The sequence below is a fragment of the Zootoca vivipara genome, chromosome 16, assembly GCF_963506605.1.
Source record: "Zootoca vivipara chromosome 16, rZooViv1.1, whole genome shotgun sequence".
In the NCBI taxonomy this organism is placed as follows: domain Eukaryota; kingdom Metazoa; phylum Chordata; class Lepidosauria; order Squamata; family Lacertidae; genus Zootoca; species Zootoca vivipara.
In genome coordinates, this window is record NC_083291.1 from 16,575,878 (window position 1) to 16,595,610 (window position 19,733).

Genomic DNA, 19,733 nt, shown 5'->3' on the forward strand with positions numbered 1-19,733 from the left:
AGTCTGAGTATATTTCACTCAATATGCCACATATTTGAGGCCTCAGATACATCATCCAGTCCGCCTCAGCTATTTTTAATTCCTGACAAATGCGTTCGAAACTGAATAGAAAGCTTTCGGCATCATCCCCATTTACATATTTTGGGAATCTCTTAAGGTTTGCTGAGGTAACCTCCACATTTTCTCTATTTGGAGCTACCTCTCCTCTTAATTGAATCTCTTCCAAACGCATTCTCCCCAGCTGTATCTCTTTTTCCATTTGCAACCTCTGCATTCTCTCCTCAGCCGCTATCTTTTCCCTTTCGCTTTCAATTCTAGCCTTCTCCTTTTCACTTTCAATTCGAGCCATTTCAATTTTTAGTCTCATCATCTCTAATTCAGAAATTGGGCTCTCCTCAGCCCCTTCTGTCCTCTCATCCCCTTTTGCCTCTCTTGCTTTTCTTAAATGTGCCATTTTCCTCTCTGGAAAATATTATCTTAAAACTCCCACAAACTTCGACTTTGGTTGTGGATTCAGATCACGACGCTGCCACCAAAAATGTGATGGATCCCCCACCTCACTGCTTTAACCTCAGAGGCTCTCCCTGTGCTTCTCTACAAACAGGAGAGAAAAAAACAAAACCTCCAGAGTCCAAATTGGACTTGTCTCCAGAGTACCTCAGGCTCTGCGTTCGAAACCTATGGCCACCAGTAGGGTCTCCCTCCCTGGGATCCCTACTGCTACAGTGTGCCTCTCCCTTAGGCAACTATGTGGCTCCTTCGGCTTCGGCAACCAGCCCTTTGTATGACAGGAGAAACAGCAAACAGTTTCCTCTTCCCCAGGAAAGCTTTGTTCTCCCCTCTTTGTCACACCTCTGAAGGTACTGAGACACTGCCGAGTCAGTGAACGTTTAAGCACAATTAACTTTATTATTTAACTTATAAATATGAGTTTCTTTGGTTCTTAAAAGCACATATCTTCTTTTTATTTAACACAGCTTTCTTCATACAGCTCCTGCATCCCTCTTTAACACTCTACTCTCTACCAACTCCCTAACTCCCAACTGCCAACTGCCTAACCACCTCTCCCTCGCTCCCACAACCCTCTCTCTCAGAATTAACTCCCTCCCATTCCTTTTAAAACCCTGGCAGTCCCGCCCCTCAGGAATGGAATGCGTCATTTATCCAGGAGGTTGGGGTTTAACTCTCTGCACCCTGGAGTTCTTTTGCCCACCAGGCCAATCCGTCACAGCATCCAGTTTCCATGATTCCTTGTTATTCACCTTTTCTGCTTCTCCCCATGCTCCCCTATCCACTGTGGAGACACGTGAATGACCCAAACAGGAGGTTTCTTGGATCTTCTGGATCCAATCCAAATGAAAAGGTGGGTCCCATAGGGCAGGGAGATCCTACATTCAAATAAATGGATCTCTGTCATTCACTTCACCATGAGGACGTGCAGAGAGGGTGAGCCCAGCTACTGGTCCTTCCTTGGACAGAAGGACCATGGACCCGAATATGTACATGGGCCACTGGCCACAACAAAGCAAGTGTGTTAGATCAGGCATAGGCAAACTCGGCCCTCCAGATGTTTTGGGGCTACAACTCCCATCATCCCTGACCACTGGTCCTGTTAGCTAGGGATGATGGGAGTTGTAGTCCCAAAACATCTGGAGGGCCGAGTTTGCCTATGCCTGTGTTAGAGTGTTATAAGCCAAATTAATACCTTTTAAAAACTCTGATTTAAGGGGACTGTATTTATCAACCATCCTTTATCAGAACAATGTGATGATGATAATGTGACAGCACAGATCGCTTGATACGGAAAAGCTCAGGCGCCCAAGTCCACAGCGGTCTATTTAGAGTGGTTCCCAGTGCCCTCTGGGTTTGTGCACAAAAGAGAGGTTCCAAAAAGAGACGTATGATTTGCTTATGAAGGAGAAAGCCGAATGAGACTCTTAAAGCAAGCATCAAACCAATTAACTTGGGGCGATAAAATTGCTCTAAAATATTTAACTAAGCATAGCAAACACAACCGCTTCCTTTCCAGAAAACAGATGAGTTGGTCAGTGCGGGAATTTATATAAAAGGGGGGGGGTTGCAAGCAGCTGAGGCAGGATTGGGAAGAAGCCAACAGAGAAATCAGCAAAGAGGAAAGATCCAGTCCCACAAGGGTAGGCATTCTATGATTCCTGCTTTTCAATAGCAATGCATACCCCAAAATACATTCAATTGGGCCACAGCAGGCTTTCCTCTCGTTTGTGTCACCCACAGGCAAGTGGCACATAAAGTAGGGCCCACAAATCTTCCCTATTCACCACCCGCCATACTTGTTCCTGTTTTTGTTGGTGAAGCATCCCACTTAGTTGGGCCTATGCATGTTACATTCAATCCCATTACAAAGGCAAACTGGGTCACAGGGTGAATACAGGCAAACTGGGCTGTGGGTGAGTAAAATAAACCCCACTGCCCCCACTGGCTGTTGCACAAATACCTTTTCATGCTCACATGAACTGCGTTTATGTTCCTTCATCTACGGACTGCTGCCATTAGCTGCCCATGCCAGAGCCACTATGCTCAGAATTTTGTAAGATTCTCTCTACCGTTTAAAGCAACAACAACTTTGCCCCAACTTAACAAATCAGAGAAAACACAGTGAAGTATAATAATCAATCGTATTCTGCAAGATTGGCGGAAATGACTGGGGAGAAAGCGGCAACACACTTTAAGTTACAAAACTGACGACGACGACGACAACGAAAACAACAACAAAGGAAAGGGGAAAAAAGTAATGACAGCAGGTCAATGAATAGGCCAAAGTGCAGCTATACATTTCAACCCAAGAGATTTTAATCCAACTGATCCAAGTTGTTTGCATCGGAACAGAAATGGGAATGCTATAGGTGGAACTTGGAAAATTAGAATATCGTCGAAAAGTGCATTTATTTCAGTAATGCAACTTAAAAGGTGAAACCAATACAGTATATGAGATAGATGCAAGACATGCAAAGCAAGATATGTCAAGCCTTTATTTGCTGTAATTGTAATTATTTGTCGTTAGGCGGGCCAATTATAAACGGAATGGAATTAATGAAATGTAATAGCGATTTTTATTTTTGTTTATTTTTGTATTATTGTAACTATTTGTTTTAGTACTGTGGAATTTCCCAAAGAAAGCATTTGTAAAAATTAAAATAAAAATAAAAAGCTGCATTACTGAAATGCACTTTTCAACGATATTCTAATTTTCCGAGTTTCACCTGTATGTCAACAGCAAAACTTTGTGTTTTCCCCTCAGAGATTTCAAATGACAATGCAGTATCTGGACATTTCCCAGTTCAGTCAAATGAAACTAACCCTGAGCTACATTATGTGTATGCATGAGCTGAAATGAATAGTCTTGCTGGGTCAGAAGAAGGGGCCACCCAGCCTAGCATTCCGTTGGCCAACCAATATCCCAGGAAGCTTTAGATGCAAGATGTGAAAGCAGGGGCTGTTCTCTTTTGTTCCCCATCAGGGATGGGGAACTTGTAGCTCTCCAGATGGGGCTGCAATTCCTATCAACTCCAGTCACCAAAACCAGGGATTATGGGAGATGTAGTCCAACAATACCTGGAAGACCACTGATTCCCTATCCCTGCTGTACTGTATATGAAAGGTCCATGTAGGCATACTGCCATTGATGTATTCCCGCATTATTTTGTTTAACCTTGGGCTAGTGGCTTTTGTTAAAGGATTAATAAATCCATCCTGCACTGAGTAAGAATAGTACTTCTTGTTGATCTTGAACCTGCAGAAAGTTCTGTGCATATGAGACAGAAAGGGAGAGTGTGTCTCTCTTTATCCTTCCTCTCCATGCCTTTCATAACTTTATATTTAGTTGGAACAAAAAAAAAAATGCCACCAACTGGTTTGCAGTTGTGGTTCGTTTCATGAATAGTTTGAAGAAAGAAACAGCTAAGGCAGAAGGATCCAGCTATGTAAACTTCTGTACTAATTACCAAACTACAACTTCAGAAGGACCAAGTGATACTGTGAAATCACACTACCCCAATGTTTTGAAATACATGCCTTCAAGAATGACTGTTAACGTGATTTAATAAAGCTTGTGGACTGTGTATGAGTGTTTACAGACCACAGGAGCCCCATCCATTTTTTAAAAAGTGTTACTGCTGGAGTAACATAATTTAAATAATTGACTTGTGGGGAGTTAAGGACAAGACTTGACACGTTCAGTAAAGAAAGTTCAGCATGTCCTGTTCTCTAACAATTTGGAAGAGTTAACACTAAGCTAATGGTCATTGGGAAGAGCCCAAGAACACACAGCCTCCCAGGAAGTCACCCCCACTATCCCGAAAATCTGCTTCCCCCCCCCAACAAAACCAAGAATGCTCCAGGAATACTTGACAGAATTGCTACATATGGGAGATGTACACAACATAAATGCCAATAAATAGCCAATAAGTTTATCATAGTACTGAGAACCACAAGAACTGGACTTGGCACAGATACAGTTATGAATGATAACATGCTCGAACAACACGTTGGCATCAATATTAAAAAAAACCCAACCCACACTTTAAATGATAAATGGAACTGCATGAAGCTTCTCACCTTTATCTTTGAAATGGGCGCTGCTTCAGAACGCAACAAAAATACTGCTGTTGTCTAGCTAAGAAGTTATGCCTCTTCAGCGGAAAGCTGATCAGAGCTCTTGGGTTTTGAAATGAATGCCAAAGTTCCCATGAACTAACGAATCAGGTACCTAAACTGAACTACCTTCAGGCTACCATGTTGCTAATGAATACCATGGCCAAAATTTACTATCCGTTAATTTCCCACCAAACACACCCATCCACGAAGCTCTCGTGGGCTAAGGGATGCTGCTGTAGGAAGTTTAGGTTCCAGAGAACACAAAAACCTGCCTCTCTGTTCTAATTCTTACCAGAGCTGAGCCAAACCAGGACAGCCGAGTTACATAGACACTTTCGAACACATCAAAAAGTTCTCCTTCCTTTTTAGGGGTGGGGGAGGAGGTGCTCAAAGAGGCGCACAAGCATTTGCAGGGGGAGAAGGGGTGCACCCCAGTTGCCCTGGCCAACCAGGGTGACATTCCTTGTTTGGAAGCATTGCACCATTGAAGGCACTGCAATGCAAAAAAACAGAGAGAAGCAGCCAAAGTGTGCACTGGGAATGCACATCAGGATGAGCTAGAGTCTCTAGGAACACACATTTGGATGTGCATGAAAACACACATTCAAGCACACATTCCATTGTTCTCCGTGACATGTGTGTCTGAAGGTACATTCTGGGGTTCATCCCAATGTGAGCTCCACTGTGGCTCCATTTGCTCCCACTGAAGTATACATGACACAGTTTCATTCACTCTGGGATCCCTGATTGGTTGGAATCTCATCGTGGAAGAAGCCCTTTGTAGTTCTTTAAAATAAATAAAATAGTGCATGGGACAAAAAGAAAGATAATCCCCTTTCAGGATGACTTTCCTACCCTTTGAAAGCATGCATTTCATCTAAAAAATGTTTGAAGGTGAAAATTTGACACAGCTCTCTCTTGCCACAGTGCTCAATGCATTTGCCTCACAAACGTCTTCCAGAAAGCCCTACCCTTAGACTTGAAAAGGAATCTCAAGAGTATTCCTTCTACTGCTTTCTCTGCTTCCTGCCCCAATGACAGATTAATTTATGTGTGCCTGATTTCCAACCCGGCTTGCTGTTCTGACCTGCCAATTTGGGATCACCTCTTCACCTAATGTGATTGGCCCAGTTCCAAGTTCAGTTCTGCTCAACGTAATGTTGCCTTAACTTCAAGACTGCGCCTACACCTTTCTCCTGATTGGGTTGAACGCACACTCCAAGGCAATAAAATGATTAAAAAAAATATGACAAGCTGGCTGATTAACAGCAGCAGTAGCTGCAAGCATGGGAAAGGGGGAGGGGAAAAAAGGAGAGATGCTTTAAGAGACCTTCTTCACCATGAAATGGAGGAATAAGACTTACCAGCATGAGCTTTGAGTAGGTGAGTTTTCAGCCGGCTGTTATAGGAGGACTTGAAAGGGCAGAGTTTGCAGCGGAATGGTTTATGATGTCCATGGTGAGCTTGCATGTGGCGATCCAAACTTTGTCAAGGGAGAAGCGGCAATGAGAAGCAAAAGGAAAGAAGGGGAAATTGTGAATCATTTTTTCAGCTGAAAACTGGATGGCACTTGAATGTCAAGACTTCTTTGACATAACACTGGCAGAAAGAAGCATGGCGGAGAAATCTGCGTAAGATACAAGCCAACAAAAGCCAAACTGGGTTGTATCTGGTTCATCTCTTGCAACCAATGATTATGGCAAGTAGGCGCAACAATTGATAAAGCCAAGGATATAAAATCATAAGGGGGGTGGAGCTTGCTTTGAAGATGACTTAGCAGGCTAATGTCAGGACTAATAAAGGAGCAAAACCAAAATATAGCTACCAGATCCTCTTAGCTTGCTCTAAAAACTCAGAAACAACCTGGGGTTTTTCCCCCTAACGTTCGGTTGAAATTCACCCTCCTGTAACAAACTCATTCAATCTAGAACTACTTCTTTCCAAGCCTGCAACTCAAATAATATTAAAACAAATGTCGGTTTCAAACTGTGCTGCAAACCGAAAAGTTGAACATGTGTCTGGGGAAACAAATAGGTAGAATTTTGAAATTTTGAAAAACAGCAACTTTCCCCATCCTTTTATATCCAGTCCAAATGTGCCTGCAGTATGTTCATATGAGGAAAAGAGGAAGTTGAGTTTCCATAGCTAATATCAACGCCAATACGCAGTAACTTCAAGGGCTTTTCCCGCTTTATCTGACTGGCCATTGTTCATTCATTTTAATATTTATCAGTTGAAATAGGAATATTCAGCAGGTGGCTGAGAAGTTCCTCCTCTCTGCCACGAGGAAAAGGTCTGTGCCTATTTGAGCAAGGGAGCACATTTTCTTAGCAGAGACGCAGTCACAATGCTTACCACTAAAGAACACATTTCCTAATGCAAACAAATAAAGATATCTATGGTGGAATTATTGCTATCAGAGGAGAACCAGCCTGCAAAAAAATTGATAAACCTGCCTTTGCTGGGCTAGATTACAATAAATTCGGTTGAGCGTCTTGCTTCTAACAGCAGCAAGTTTTCCTGCATGGACACCCAGCCTTTCTGGCCCAATCCTTCCCCAGGCAACCCAGCCCTCCCCCTCCCCCCAGCCCTGCTATTTAATAATAATAATATGAAATGAAATAAAATAATCTATTAAACATTAAACATTAAAAGCCTCCCTAAACAGGGCTGCCTTCAGATGTCTTCTAAATATCTGGTAGCTGTTTTTCTCTTTGACATCTGATGGGAGGGCGTTCTACAGGGTGGGCGCCACCACTGAGAAGGCCCTCTGCCTGGTTCCCTGCAACTTGGCTTCTCGCAACGAGGGAACCGCCAGAAGGCCCTCAGCACTGGACCTCAGTGTCCGGGCAGAACGATGGGGGTGGAGACGCTCCTTCAGGTATACTGGACTGAGGCCAGACTGATTGGTCGTTTCCCAGCGAACCTTGCTATCTTTCCTTTCCTCATCCCTCCCTCCCTCCCATTTGTTCACACTATAAGGCCTGCCCCCAGGCAACCGAAGAAAAATCAGCTGCAGGGGGTGGGGCCACTGTCCCGATTTCACCGAGTTCCCTGCCCCATCAGAGTGCCACACCCCCCCCCAGGCCAACAGAAACCCGATCCTACTAGGGTACGAGAAAGGGATTCCCATCTGTCACTCGGAAATAAAGAAACAACACACAGGCCAATTGCAAAATCTTTACTGAGCAGCTTTTAGGATAGTTGATCCCGGAAAGGAAAGACACATAGAGGGGTGGGGGACCAGTCGGCCCAGCAAGTGCCTTGAGCAGTAGCTTGATGGACAGCAGGCACAAGCTCCAGGTGAAGGACACCTTCACCTGTCCCTTAATGGTTTGCCATGGAGCTACAGGTGTTTTCGTTCCTCCACGGGGGAACAGGTGGAAGCATCCTGGCCACTGCTCCTGGCCATGTCCCCTTCTGCACAGAACAGTGTGTGGGATCAATCCTGCGCTTGCGGGAAGCAGCCTGTGGAAAAGTACCAGGAGACACAAGAGAGAGAATTCAGAGCAGTAGTCGCGCATCTACACAAATCTACTGGGTGCATGACAGGTGTTTGTAAAGAGGCGATGGGGAAGAAGGAGCGGTGCCACAACCTGGGTGTTGAGCCAGTGCTTCTTCCAAAGCCTCATCCCTCCACTGAAAGGCAGGTTGCAGTGACTGTATTACCCCCCTTGGGGGTTGCAGTGAAACACGGCTGTTTCGCTCTATGCACCAAAGGAAAAAGTGCTCATGTATGTTTGGTCAGCAGTAGCAAGGCTCGGAACGAGGTGCCCGGCCTTTCTAGCGGGGAAAAAAAATACCTGCGTGGGGGGGATGAGTGCCACTCGTGCATGTGTGAGACACTTCTGCCCACTGCACCATTAAGGCAATGGCAAATAGGTTGGGGGGGGGATCATGGGAGACAGAGGCATCGGGTATGTGTCCCCCCCCTTTCCCTTGCTTACCTGGGTTGAGTGCTCTGTCCTGCTGCTCTCGTTGTGTTGAGTGAGTCTTTTTGACGAGTCCCAAGGTAAGGTACCTGCTAAAGAGTTCTAGGCACAGAAGCATTAGCAAGGTCAAGTCCCCATGTGTATTCTGAACGGCTTTGTGTGAAGTGTCCTTTCTTTATAATTTCCCATTGCCGCCGTTATCTGCCGCTTGGACTACTGCAATGCACTCTATGTGGGGCTACCCTTGAAGGTGACTTGGAAACTACAATTAATCCAGAATGCGCCAGCTAGACTGGTGACTGGGAGCGGCCGCCAAGACCACATAACACCGGTCTTGAAAGATCTACATTGGCTCCCAGTACGTTTCCGAGCACAATTCAAAGTGTTGGTGCTGACCTTTAAAGCCCTAAATGGCCTCGGTCCAGTATACCTGAAGGAGTGTCTCCACCTCCATCATTCTGCCCAGACACTGAGGTCCAGCACCGAGGGCCTTCTGGCGGTTCCCTCGTTGCAAGAAGCCAAGTTGCAGGGAACTAGGCAGAGGGCCTTCTCGGTGGTGGCGCCTGCCCTGTGGAATGCCCTCCCAACAGATGTCAAAGAGGAAAACAACTACCAGACTTTTAGAAGACATCTGAAGGCAGCCCTGTTCAGGGAGGCTTTTAATGTTTAATAGATTATTGTGTTTTATTTTTCTGTTGGAAGCCGCCCAGAGTGGCTGGGGAAAACCAGCCAGATGGGCGGGGTATAAATAATAAATTATTATTATTGCTAGAACCTGGTGAGCTCCAAGGGTGCAAGACGAATGCTAGAGAGTTATAGCCCCATGCCATGCATCCCATCATCTGAGTTTTGGTCTCCCTGAGTGGGATACACATATTGGTGTTGGTGTGCTGTAATTGGGTGCCGAGTCCTGCAATACACTATGCTGTGTTGTGGTGACCTAGAAGGGACAGTTTTCCAGAGATGGAAAGACGATAAAAGTTCCTACTAGAGAAGAATGGCAGATGAAGTTGATGGACTATGCCGAAATGGCTAAAATGACTGGAAGAATCAGAAACCAGGAAGACCAAAATTTTAATAAAGAATGGGGGGAAATTAGAACTTATATTAAAGACCACTGTAAACAGTTAAAATCATTAGCAGGATTGTAATATCACTTGTAGTTTAATGGCGAATTTTGGATATAATGGAGATTTGGATCATCATAAAAGATGCAGGAGGAAATGATTAAGAATAAGACCCACAAAGGGGAGGATGGAAGCCCAGGAGATGCCTTGGAATCTTGTTTTTATGATTTATGTTTGATATACGATTGCAAAATTTTAATCTGAAAAACCAAATAAATAAAACCTTTTTTTTTTTTAAGAAGGGACAATTGTCAATGTAAGGATGGCTTTCCTGCCTCCTGTCCCATTGAAATTTTGTGCACCGTGTCTGGGAATGGTGTTGCATTGCCAACAGGACTGTGGCCATGAACCGAAGCTGTATAGATGTGGACTAACCGTGTGCAAGTCTTTCCCTGTGCGCCCCACATCCCACCTCCCAGTTCAGCCATTCCTTTGGCGTATCTTCTTACTGGTGAAATGGCTCTGCCAGTGGCGTCTGTACCAGGTTATCCAAGGTGTTTTGCCAGCATAGCAGGGCTCCCATAGAATCCTATGGTTCCCCAGTTGCTATATCTTCAGTACAGGATTGCCCCCTGCACCATTCATTTGATACTGTGAATAGATTATACTGGAATGTTTTAGTCTTGTAGCCTCTTAAATTCCTATTGCGAAAGTAACATGTAAGTTTCTCTTGGTGTGTTTGTATTGCTGTTTTCCCCCCCAGGGATTGTCTGTTATTTGGTGAACCAGTTTGAAACTTGGAAGCAATGGTTTTCTCATCCCAGAATCGATATAGACAGCAAGGATTACATTATAAGCTCTGAGTTTCACATTTCTTGTTATTTAACAAGACAAAAAAAATGCTGAATCTGATCAGAATTCAGAGCGAGTCCTTATTTCATCAACTGCTTGAAAACAATATAAAGAACATATATAGCTTACAAAAACGTAAAAGGGTTAATGTACAGCTTGGGAAAGTGTATTAATTTAATCACTATAGGGTAACACGCAATTTATTGCATCAAAATATTAAATATTCAGTAAGTTCACCGTACTTAGAAGGTGGACTGTGAGTGATGTAGGAAGATGCTCTCTACGTGCCAGTGTGAAGGGCATCCTAAAAAAAGACTTTTAAAGAAAAAGAATTAAGGTTCAGTGTCTTAAAACACATTGTGTGTGTGTGAGAGAGAGAGAGAGAGAGGACTGATGCAATTTTATCCCTGTCCCTCTGTAAATATAGCCCCCTAGTGGTTCCATTTTTCTGTTCAGAAGAGAGATTCTTATCTTTTCACCCAGGAGAGTAGCCAGGATGGACTTGACAGAATTGTGAGGAGGAAGTGTGAAGAGGTTCAGAGGGAGAAAACCCATTAATAAATAAGCAGCACAGAGAAGGGCTATGGAAAGAGAGAGGGGGAAAGTCCAGCCCTCCAGCATTTCACATATTATTTTAAATTACCCACATTCTTGTGTCAAAAGCCACTGACTGAGCACATACATGCAAATAATGTAAACCGAACCTAGCAATCTGCCTTTATTTAAAGAATGGGTCTGCTTTTCTCTGTTATTGTTATCGTTTGCAACCCACAAACATTTACCAGCGTTTAGTATTTGTGTCAGCAGTCGCAGTGAATGGGTGGGAAGGAGGCAGTTCACAGGCACTTGGGATCATTTAAATACTTTTTATAAATAAATATAACTGCTAAATCAATTCATCGGCCTGCTGTCCATACCATTGGACTCAATGATTCAGCGCTTTCCCCCAAGGGGGTGTTGAAGGGTACGTAGTACCAGCACCTCTCTTTTTTGTTGTTAAAAAGTGCGGCGCTTAATGTAACAACTTCATGATGAGTACCAGCACCTATTTTTCTAGGGAAAAAAGCACCGCTCACATTATCTAGCATCTTGCATATAGTTTATCTGAGGAGCACAAACTGGAAAGGTAGATATCTCTCAAAGGTGTTCTATATCTCAAATATGCTCACTCCTACTTTATGTAGGAAGGAAGGAAGGAGACCTGTAAATGTTGTACTTTCTAATTTTAAATAATACATTTTCAATTAAAAATATTAACTCCTTCCATTTCTCTACTAATTCATTCAAAAGTTAATTTCTCCTAAATATTAAGTGGCGACGCAACAACTGTGCCTGATGATACTTTAGCGAACCCTCTTCTGTCGGCAAGATGGTAAGACTCTACTTAATATTTCCACCACAACCCCTTGGACACACGAGACCTCGGGGTTAATTCTAGACATATATTACAGATACCAAATGCTACAAAAGCCTACCTTTTCCTAATTCCACCCCTCAAAGGCAAGAGTTTCTTTTGGGGGGGGAGGGGGGAGTTTCCCATACTTTATTTTGGACTGTATTTTTATTCAAATAAAATTATTTCCGTATGCAACATTCTGTGACAAAAGTTCTAGGCTGGTTCAGAGCCACTGATTGAATACAGCAGGAGTGGGGAAACTTTGGGGATCGATTCCCCCTGGGGAACGTGGTTAGGGGCTGCATACCACTGGTGGGCAAAGCCAATGGCAAAGTATGCAAGGATGGCCCCTTTCTCTTCCCTTCATCCATTCTCTTTCTTTCTTTCTTTCTTTCTTTCTTTCTTTCTCTCTCTCTCTCTCTCTCTCTCTCTCTCTCTCTCTCTCTCTCTCTCTCTCTCTCTCACAACACACACACACACACACACACACACACACACACACACACCACAGAGAGAGAGCCCTCCACAACAGACAGCATCTCTCTGGGATTTCTGCTCACACCCAGCCAACCTACTCTGCCTCAATCCTCTTTAGATGACACAGGAAGACAATTTCACAGAGGTGAATCTGTCAACTTGATCCAGAGCTGATTCAGCTGCTGATCCAGAGATCGGGAAACTCCAGAAAGACGAAGGAGGAAGTGGGTAGAGAATTGCTCTGCCCTACTTCCTTCCTCAACTCGATGGGACTTTTCAAGGCTGAAATAGACATCCAAGCTACTATTCGTCAGTCTAGAAAAGTCCACACAGGTGAGGCAGGAAGTGGAGACTTTTGGGGGAACCATTCGGGACTTCCCAGAAAGTTGGTTGTGGGCTGTGGATTGGCCCACAAGTGGAATACCAGGAAAGGAGGAGGGAAACTTGTTCACTTACTGTAAAACAAGTGTCCGTCTTTTCCAGGCATCCCCAAACTGTGGCCTTCCAGATGTTTTGGCCTACAACTCCCATGATCCCTAGCTAACAGGACCAGTAGTCGGGGGAAATGGGAATTGTAGTCCAAAACATCTGGAGGGCCAAAGTTTGGGGATGCCTGGTCTTTTCCACCAGAGTAGTTCCCACTCTGCCTTCAGTAATGATGCAGGGAAAGGTGAAGATAATTCTGTTCTGGTTGCTACTACTGGTAGCATCTAACATCCCCAATCCCAAGCAAGCCTACTCAGACCAAACTCCTGCTCTGTTCAATGAGGTTTACTCCCTAGTATGTGTATCTGAAGAAATGTGCATGCACACGAAAGCTCATACCAATGACAAACTTAGTTGGTCTCTAAGGTGCTACTGGAAGGAGTTTGCCGATGCCTGCCCTAGAACGTATGTTTAGGATTGCTTAAATATGGCTTCTTCTACTTCACTGTCCAGGCCTCTGCACCGGGCACACAATGAAATGATGGTAGTATTCTGAGAGCAGGAAGGCAGGCATGAATCCAGCTGTCTGCTTTTAAAGAGACCCACCACTGACAAGTCAATGGTGACACTGTGCGCAAACAGAGTAGAGCAGGGAAGGCTCAGATTGGGGCAATGGGGGGGGGGCGCAAAGGCATCTACTTCAAAGAGATAAATAACTGCCCCACATTCTCTCTTGTTCCCATCATGGACATTTTTGCAGTGAGTGATTTATCCTGTAAAGAATGGCAAAAAGTTGTAGAGGCCCAAACATCTGTACTGTCAGTTCAATGAATGAATCTCTACATTTACAAGGCCCCCCCCCCCGCCAAAGTATACATTTCTGTGTTAGGAACAGGTAGATTGAGAGGGCAAAAGAAGGGGAGGATTTGTTCACAGATACGAAATCTCATTCCCGAAATCATAGCAACAATAAGTTTGCAATGAAGCCAACACCTAACAGACCACGGTCCAACATCATGGGTTTAAGTGTCCCCAAACTCTGGGCTAGAGTTTGGGGGCACAACTTGTGTTGTCTTCAATTTGTGTACCTTGGAACAGTGATTCATAGAGTCATAGAATTGTAGAGCTGGAAGGGACCACGAGGGCCATCTAATCCAACCCCCTGCAATGCAGGAATCTTTTTGCCCAGTGTGGCGCTCAAACTCATGACCCTGAGATTAAGAGTCTCATGCTTTACCAATTGAGCAAGCCCAGCAATTACTGTTAAATTTGCAGCGTACCCCAACTCGAAGGGCCAATTTGAAAATCATTTATTTATATACATTCGCATACTGAAGGTAAACACAACTCTTGGGTCACGTTCTCTCAGATATGATATACATTTGTGAGACAACCTATCATATTCTTTTTTAATTATTCTTTAATCAAGGTGTGCAGTGCATTGACTCAGGTGTGTGGCAGACTTGCTCCCTAGTATGGATCCTCAGTGGGGCCACTTGGCGGGACAATCTTTGAAAACCATAAATGAATAGGGGATGTTGGTTTGAATTGAGATTGAAATTTGATTTGCAGGTTTGATATAGCATTTATGTAATTATACCATTGGAAATTAAGATAAAAAAGAGGGAAAACAAAGAATTTGGAGAAATAAAATGAGATGCAAGAAATTATGGGGGAGAAAATTGGAATTCAGGACAGGGGTGGAGGGAAGTCTATATTGTATTCTTGGAAAAGTATTGAATATATGAATTATTATGATTATAAAATTTGAAAAATCTGAAAAATTGTGTGTGTATAAATATATATATCGAGAGAGAGAGATTGAAATTTGCAACAGGATGTTGAGAGTCTGGTGTGCCCTGATTTCTGTCCTACATTTTGAACTACTGTATATTCCTGCGTATAAGACTACTTTTTAACCCAGGAAAATCTTCTCAAAAGAAGTCGGGGGTCGTCTTATACGCCGGGTCGTATTTCTTATACGGCGAGTATATCCCAAACTCTATATTTTAACTGGAAAAGTTGGGGGTCGTCTTATACACCCTGTCATCTTATACGCCGGAATATACGGATATATCTCCCTGCAGATGAAGTCTGGAGACTTAAAACAAATTGTCACGATGCCTACATACATAACTGGCAGGCCACAGTGAAAAACTTGCTATTTCGAGTTGGCAATGTCCATCCAATATCAGCGCATCAAGAAAACAATACGTGCTTCTGTATGGATACAGAACTGCGCCTTTTAGCACGCAGGCAAGTGCCAACTGAATGGTGAGCAGAAGAAATGGTAAAACAATATAATAATAATATAGACTTACTTGTGCCTGAAAGCAGAGACAAAGGAGCAATACTGGCAGCTGTACTTGTCTTCGCGAGTAAACATGGCCAATGCCAAGTGACTCCTCTCGTGCGATCGTAGACCCTGCATAGACATCAAAACCCGGTCACACTGGCTGCAGTGGTAGCCACCAGGCCTGGTTTCATCTTCCAGTGATGGTCCAGATTCAGCTTCTGCAAGTTCCACAGTGGAAACACTGCCAGGGTCTTTGGCTCCCTCAACACCCTCCAAGAAAGCTGCATTTGAAGGATCTTCAACTTCCTGCTAAAAGACACACATCCCCCCCAAAGCCATCAATTCTCTCTCCCTTCTGCCCTATTGTTTACTATTAAATCTATGGAAGTCTACGGTTTTCCTCTAATAGCAGAACCTCTACAACCCCAGCTATGAGCAGGTTCTCAAAAAAGAAAGAAAGAATAATAATAATAAAAATCACTGAAATCACAAATGAAGAAGACGTCTCTAAAAGCAGTGTTTCCCAAACTCGGGTCCCTGGCTGGGTTTTTTTTTTTTTGACTACAACTCCCATCATCCCTAGCTAGTAGGAGCAGTGTTCAGGGATGATGGGACTTGTAGTTCAAAAGCAGCTGGGGACCCAAGTTTGGGAAACACTGTTCTAAAGAAACAAGCTTCCTGACTGCATTGGTGGCTGGAGCACATCACTTTCCAAGATTGCCAAGAAAATGTTTTTTCCGTAGCAGCTCACTCTGTCAGATGGAAACAACGTGAATTCTAAGGAAATGCCAACCTTCCTTATAAAATGCTTGCTCTCCTTCTTTCAGCTTACTGGTGTAATACTGGCATGAAGCTGTACAGCTCATGCTCCTTTAAAAAAATTTTTTTAGAATGGCCTAAATGTCTTTTTTCCCTCCTCATTTGCTTCAAATGCCCCTATGCATTGTCAACTACTAGCCTATGAAGAGCTTTCCAAAATAAAGTAACACAATCTCTTTTGTCGCGTGATATTTGAAAGGCCACCTCCTTCTCTACAGCAGACGGACCCTCTCTGGCGTTCAGAGTAGCAGCTCTTACTTGCAAGTAAAGAAGAACAGTCACAGGAAGCCCACTTGCTCTACTTAATGAATTCTTATGATACAGCTCACACAAGCAGTCTAAGTGAATGATCTTCTGTAAATGGAAGATATGCACCATGTTGTAACTACTCTGGTGGAATTTATCATTACTACTACTACTACTACTACTACTACTATCTTGGATTACTAAAATAATCCAAATTCCGCAGCAACAAAATGTATACACTGGTACCTTGGTTCTCGAACTTAATCCGTTCCGGGAGTCCGTTCGACTCCAAAAGCCGTTCGAAAAACAAGGCATGGCTTCCGATTGGCTGCAGGAGCTTCCTGCATTCAAGAGGAAGCCGCGTCAGACATTCGGCTCCTGAAAAACTTTTGCAAACCGTAACACTTACTTCCGGGTTTGCAGCGTTCGGGAGCCAATTTGTTCAACAGCTAAGCCGTTCGGGAGCCAAGGCACCATTGTATTGTGCATAAGCTATGCAAACTGAGCAAACAAGTATGGATTCTTTTATTTGCTTAATAAATCTGCTTCCGTTTGCTGAAGTGTTATAGGAGGCACTGATGCTTTGCCCCAGAACACCGGAAACCTTATGCCCTCTGGCTCCCGAAAGTTCATCTGGCATTGCTATATGTGAAGATCAGCAGGTCGCCTCATAGGGTTGCCAGACTCAATAGGGGACAGGACTTCTGTGCCTTTAATTGCCCTGCTCTCTTTTGAGTCTGGAAACCTTAAAGAGAAACCAGCAGACCCGTTGCTTGGAAATTAAACAAAGGGTCTGCTGGTTTCTCTTTAAGGTTTCCAGACTCAAAAGAGAGCAGGGCAATTAAAGGCACAGAAGTCCTGTCCTCTATTGAGTCTGGCAACCCTATCGCCTCAGGCAAACAGCTAACAGGACTAGCCCTTTAAGAAGGCCCAAACCCACCTCTATAGGAGCCAGGGATGCACTTCAGTCAAGCCATCCAAGAGAGCAGTGAGGCAGGGAACAGCTGCTGCTACCTAACACCAATAATGAAGAGCAGTTTGGCACTCCTGAGCTTAAATAGCCTAGAGCAGTGGTGGCCAAACTTGGCCCTCCAGATGTTTTGGGACTACAACTCCCATCATCCCTAAGCTAACAGAACCGGTGGTCAGGGATGATGGGAATTGTAGTCCCAAAACATCTGGAGGGCCGAGTTTGGCCATGCCTGGCCCAGAGGCAACAGTCAAAGGCTTGGAGGTGGGGGGAGAGAGAGAGGAGGTTGTCTGGCAAGCCAAGGCTGGTCTAAGGGGCAATTGGCTCTTAGCTGCCCCCTGCCAGCAGGTGTGTATATGTGGCCTGAGAAGGGGCTTCCCCTGTCACCCGGCCCTTGGGGAAGCTGGGGGACTATGGTGGCTACCTTGGGGGAAGACCCCCCAAAAAGAGCATGGAAAGTGCTGAAGACCTTGAGAAGAAATTATTATTATTCTGGCATCGTGCAGGCAAGATGTGGACCCGTATTGCCTGGGGAAAGGAGAGAAAGTCTGTAACAAGGGCTAAAGCCTCACTAAAGCTAGAGATTCTGCACTCTTGTCAATCCTACTGATAACTGGAGCTCACAATGGAGCCCAATTCCCTGTGGTTCAAGGGGTATTTCCCCGCATTAGGGTTAACCTGCGCAGTTTCAAGCACAGCTTCATTCCGGGGGGGGGGGGGCAGAAAGCTGCTTTTAAAAAGGGAAAGGGAAACTGGTTTTCAAAAGGAAGCTGAATTCTGCAGCATACACCCGGACTTATATACACAGCTTGTACACCGCCACTTTAACTGTTAAGTACACTAACTTTTACAAACCTGTTTCCTAATACTCGCTTTTTTCAAAAATTGTTCTGATTTGCTGTTGTACTTTTTTTATTTATAAAGTGATCTTTAGAAAAGCACAAGAGCAAATTAAAAATACCCTTTTGCTCAAGAGTCTAGACCATCTGTTCTCAAAAATAAAATAAATTCCCATGCATCGGGGGGGGGGGGGGAGGCTTGTGATCTAGGAAACAAGTTAACACTGAATCCAATAAAAAGAACAAGCAGTAAAAAAAAAAATACTGTGGTAACGTGGTGCCAGGGCGAGAAAACACTGTCAATTGGCCCATTTTCCTCTTAATGCAATTATGCCTTTGGTCCCCAAACTATTCTCTCACCTTGCCTGCAGCAGACACAGAGGAGCCATTCCCGTACTGGACGTGCTTACGAAGATGGTTGCAGATAGCGCGAAGGGTTGGATGAACTTCCACACAAAATTTACACTTGTAGCCCACCACTTTCCTCTCCTTCAGTTTTGAAACTTCTTCCACGTTACCAAAAGGCTGTAAGGCAACAACAATTTGAAACTTTAAAAGCGATTGAAACAAATTTAAATAGGTTTCTAAACAAGCAACGCAAATAAAATTTGGAATTATTACACTGGCGCAGCACTGTTTCATCAAAAGGCTGACGTCTGAAAGTTTCTTAAATGCATGCTGCACCATCAAAATATTGCCCCAATTCCTTGGACGTGTAGGAAAACTCAGCTCAGATATCGTTTGTATTCACATGCACATGAAATCACTAGGTATCCTTTGCAGAGAGCACTCATTATCCTCACAAAGCTTCGCTTCCCAAGATTTCTTGGGCTTTTAAACATTATGGTATTTTAACATTTTTAGTGAATATATACTGTACTCATGAAAGTACCTGCGGTTTTGAACTGCTATGTAAACCCTGCTTTAAATGACTTGCCATACAAGCCACTTTTAAACCATAATTTATGGGCCTGATTTGTTTAACTAATCGCTGTTTCTAACACTATGCCAAGATTCAATGAAACTGAAAGACAGCAGAAGTCCGCCTGGACACATGGGTCCCTATTAAGTAAGGATCCAGCTTGAGAACTAGGCTCCTGACAAACCAAAATTCAGTCTCCCTTCAACAGTAGTTGATCCAACGGATGCGTTTATTGGCAACCTCCAAGCATGTATGTAATAAGATGGAGAAACTGTGAACTCCCAAATCCCATCAGCCCCGGATAACCTGGCCAATGATAGAGGGTGGTGGGAATTGGCCCAAGAACATCTGTAGGCCCCTGTAGGCTCTGCAGTTAAGCAACTGTACTAAGTTGCTTAAAACTCCTACCAAAGGAAGCGAGTTGCTCTAAGCCAGGCATCCCCAAACTTCGGCCCTGCTGGTGTTTTGGACTACAATTCCCATCATCCCTGACCACTGGTCCTCTTAGCTAGGGATCATGGGAGTTGTAGGCCAAAAACATCTGGAGGGCCGCAGTTTGGGGATGCCTGCTCTAAGTAAACTAAGGAAAGGTTTGATTAGCAGTACACAAGGGAAATGCTTTAACTCAGTGGGCTTCATGGTACTCTCCAGATGTTGCTAGACCAGCGTTTCTCAACCACTGTTCCGCGGCACACTAGTGTGCCGCGAGACGCTGGCTGGTGTGCCGCGACGTGCGGTGACGAGAAGGGCGATTTGCGTTGTCACGTGCCTGGCGGCCGCCAATAAACAACGCTAACTCGCCGGAAAGCAATATTTCTCCTCCTCTTTCCCAAAGCTCAGTGCAAACGAGCCTGGCGGC

The 19,733-nt window shown here is 44.2% G+C and overlaps 1 protein-coding gene across 11 annotated transcripts in view; it reads right to left on the minus strand.

Annotated features, from left to right (window-relative positions):
• The window catches only part of ZNF462 (zinc finger protein 462), a 158,175-nt gene that overhangs the window by 55,230 nt on the left and 83,212 nt on the right, over positions 1 to 19,733 (minus strand). For 8 of the 11 annotated variants that reach the window (XM_060269182.1, XM_060269173.1, XM_060269175.1 and 5 more), the window contains exons 4-6: positions 18,313 to 18,477; positions 15,104 to 15,387; positions 5,997 to 6,115 (exon numbers count right to left, since the gene is read on the minus strand). In XM_060269182.1, coding sequence (XP_060125165.1) covers positions 5,997 to 6,115; positions 15,104 to 15,387; positions 18,313 to 18,477 — 568 coding nt within the window. The remainder of the gene's footprint in view (positions 1 to 5,996; positions 6,116 to 15,103; positions 15,388 to 18,312; positions 18,478 to 19,733) is intronic. The other 3 variants (XM_060269183.1, XM_060269181.1, XM_060269180.1) reach the window with 2 other exon arrangements.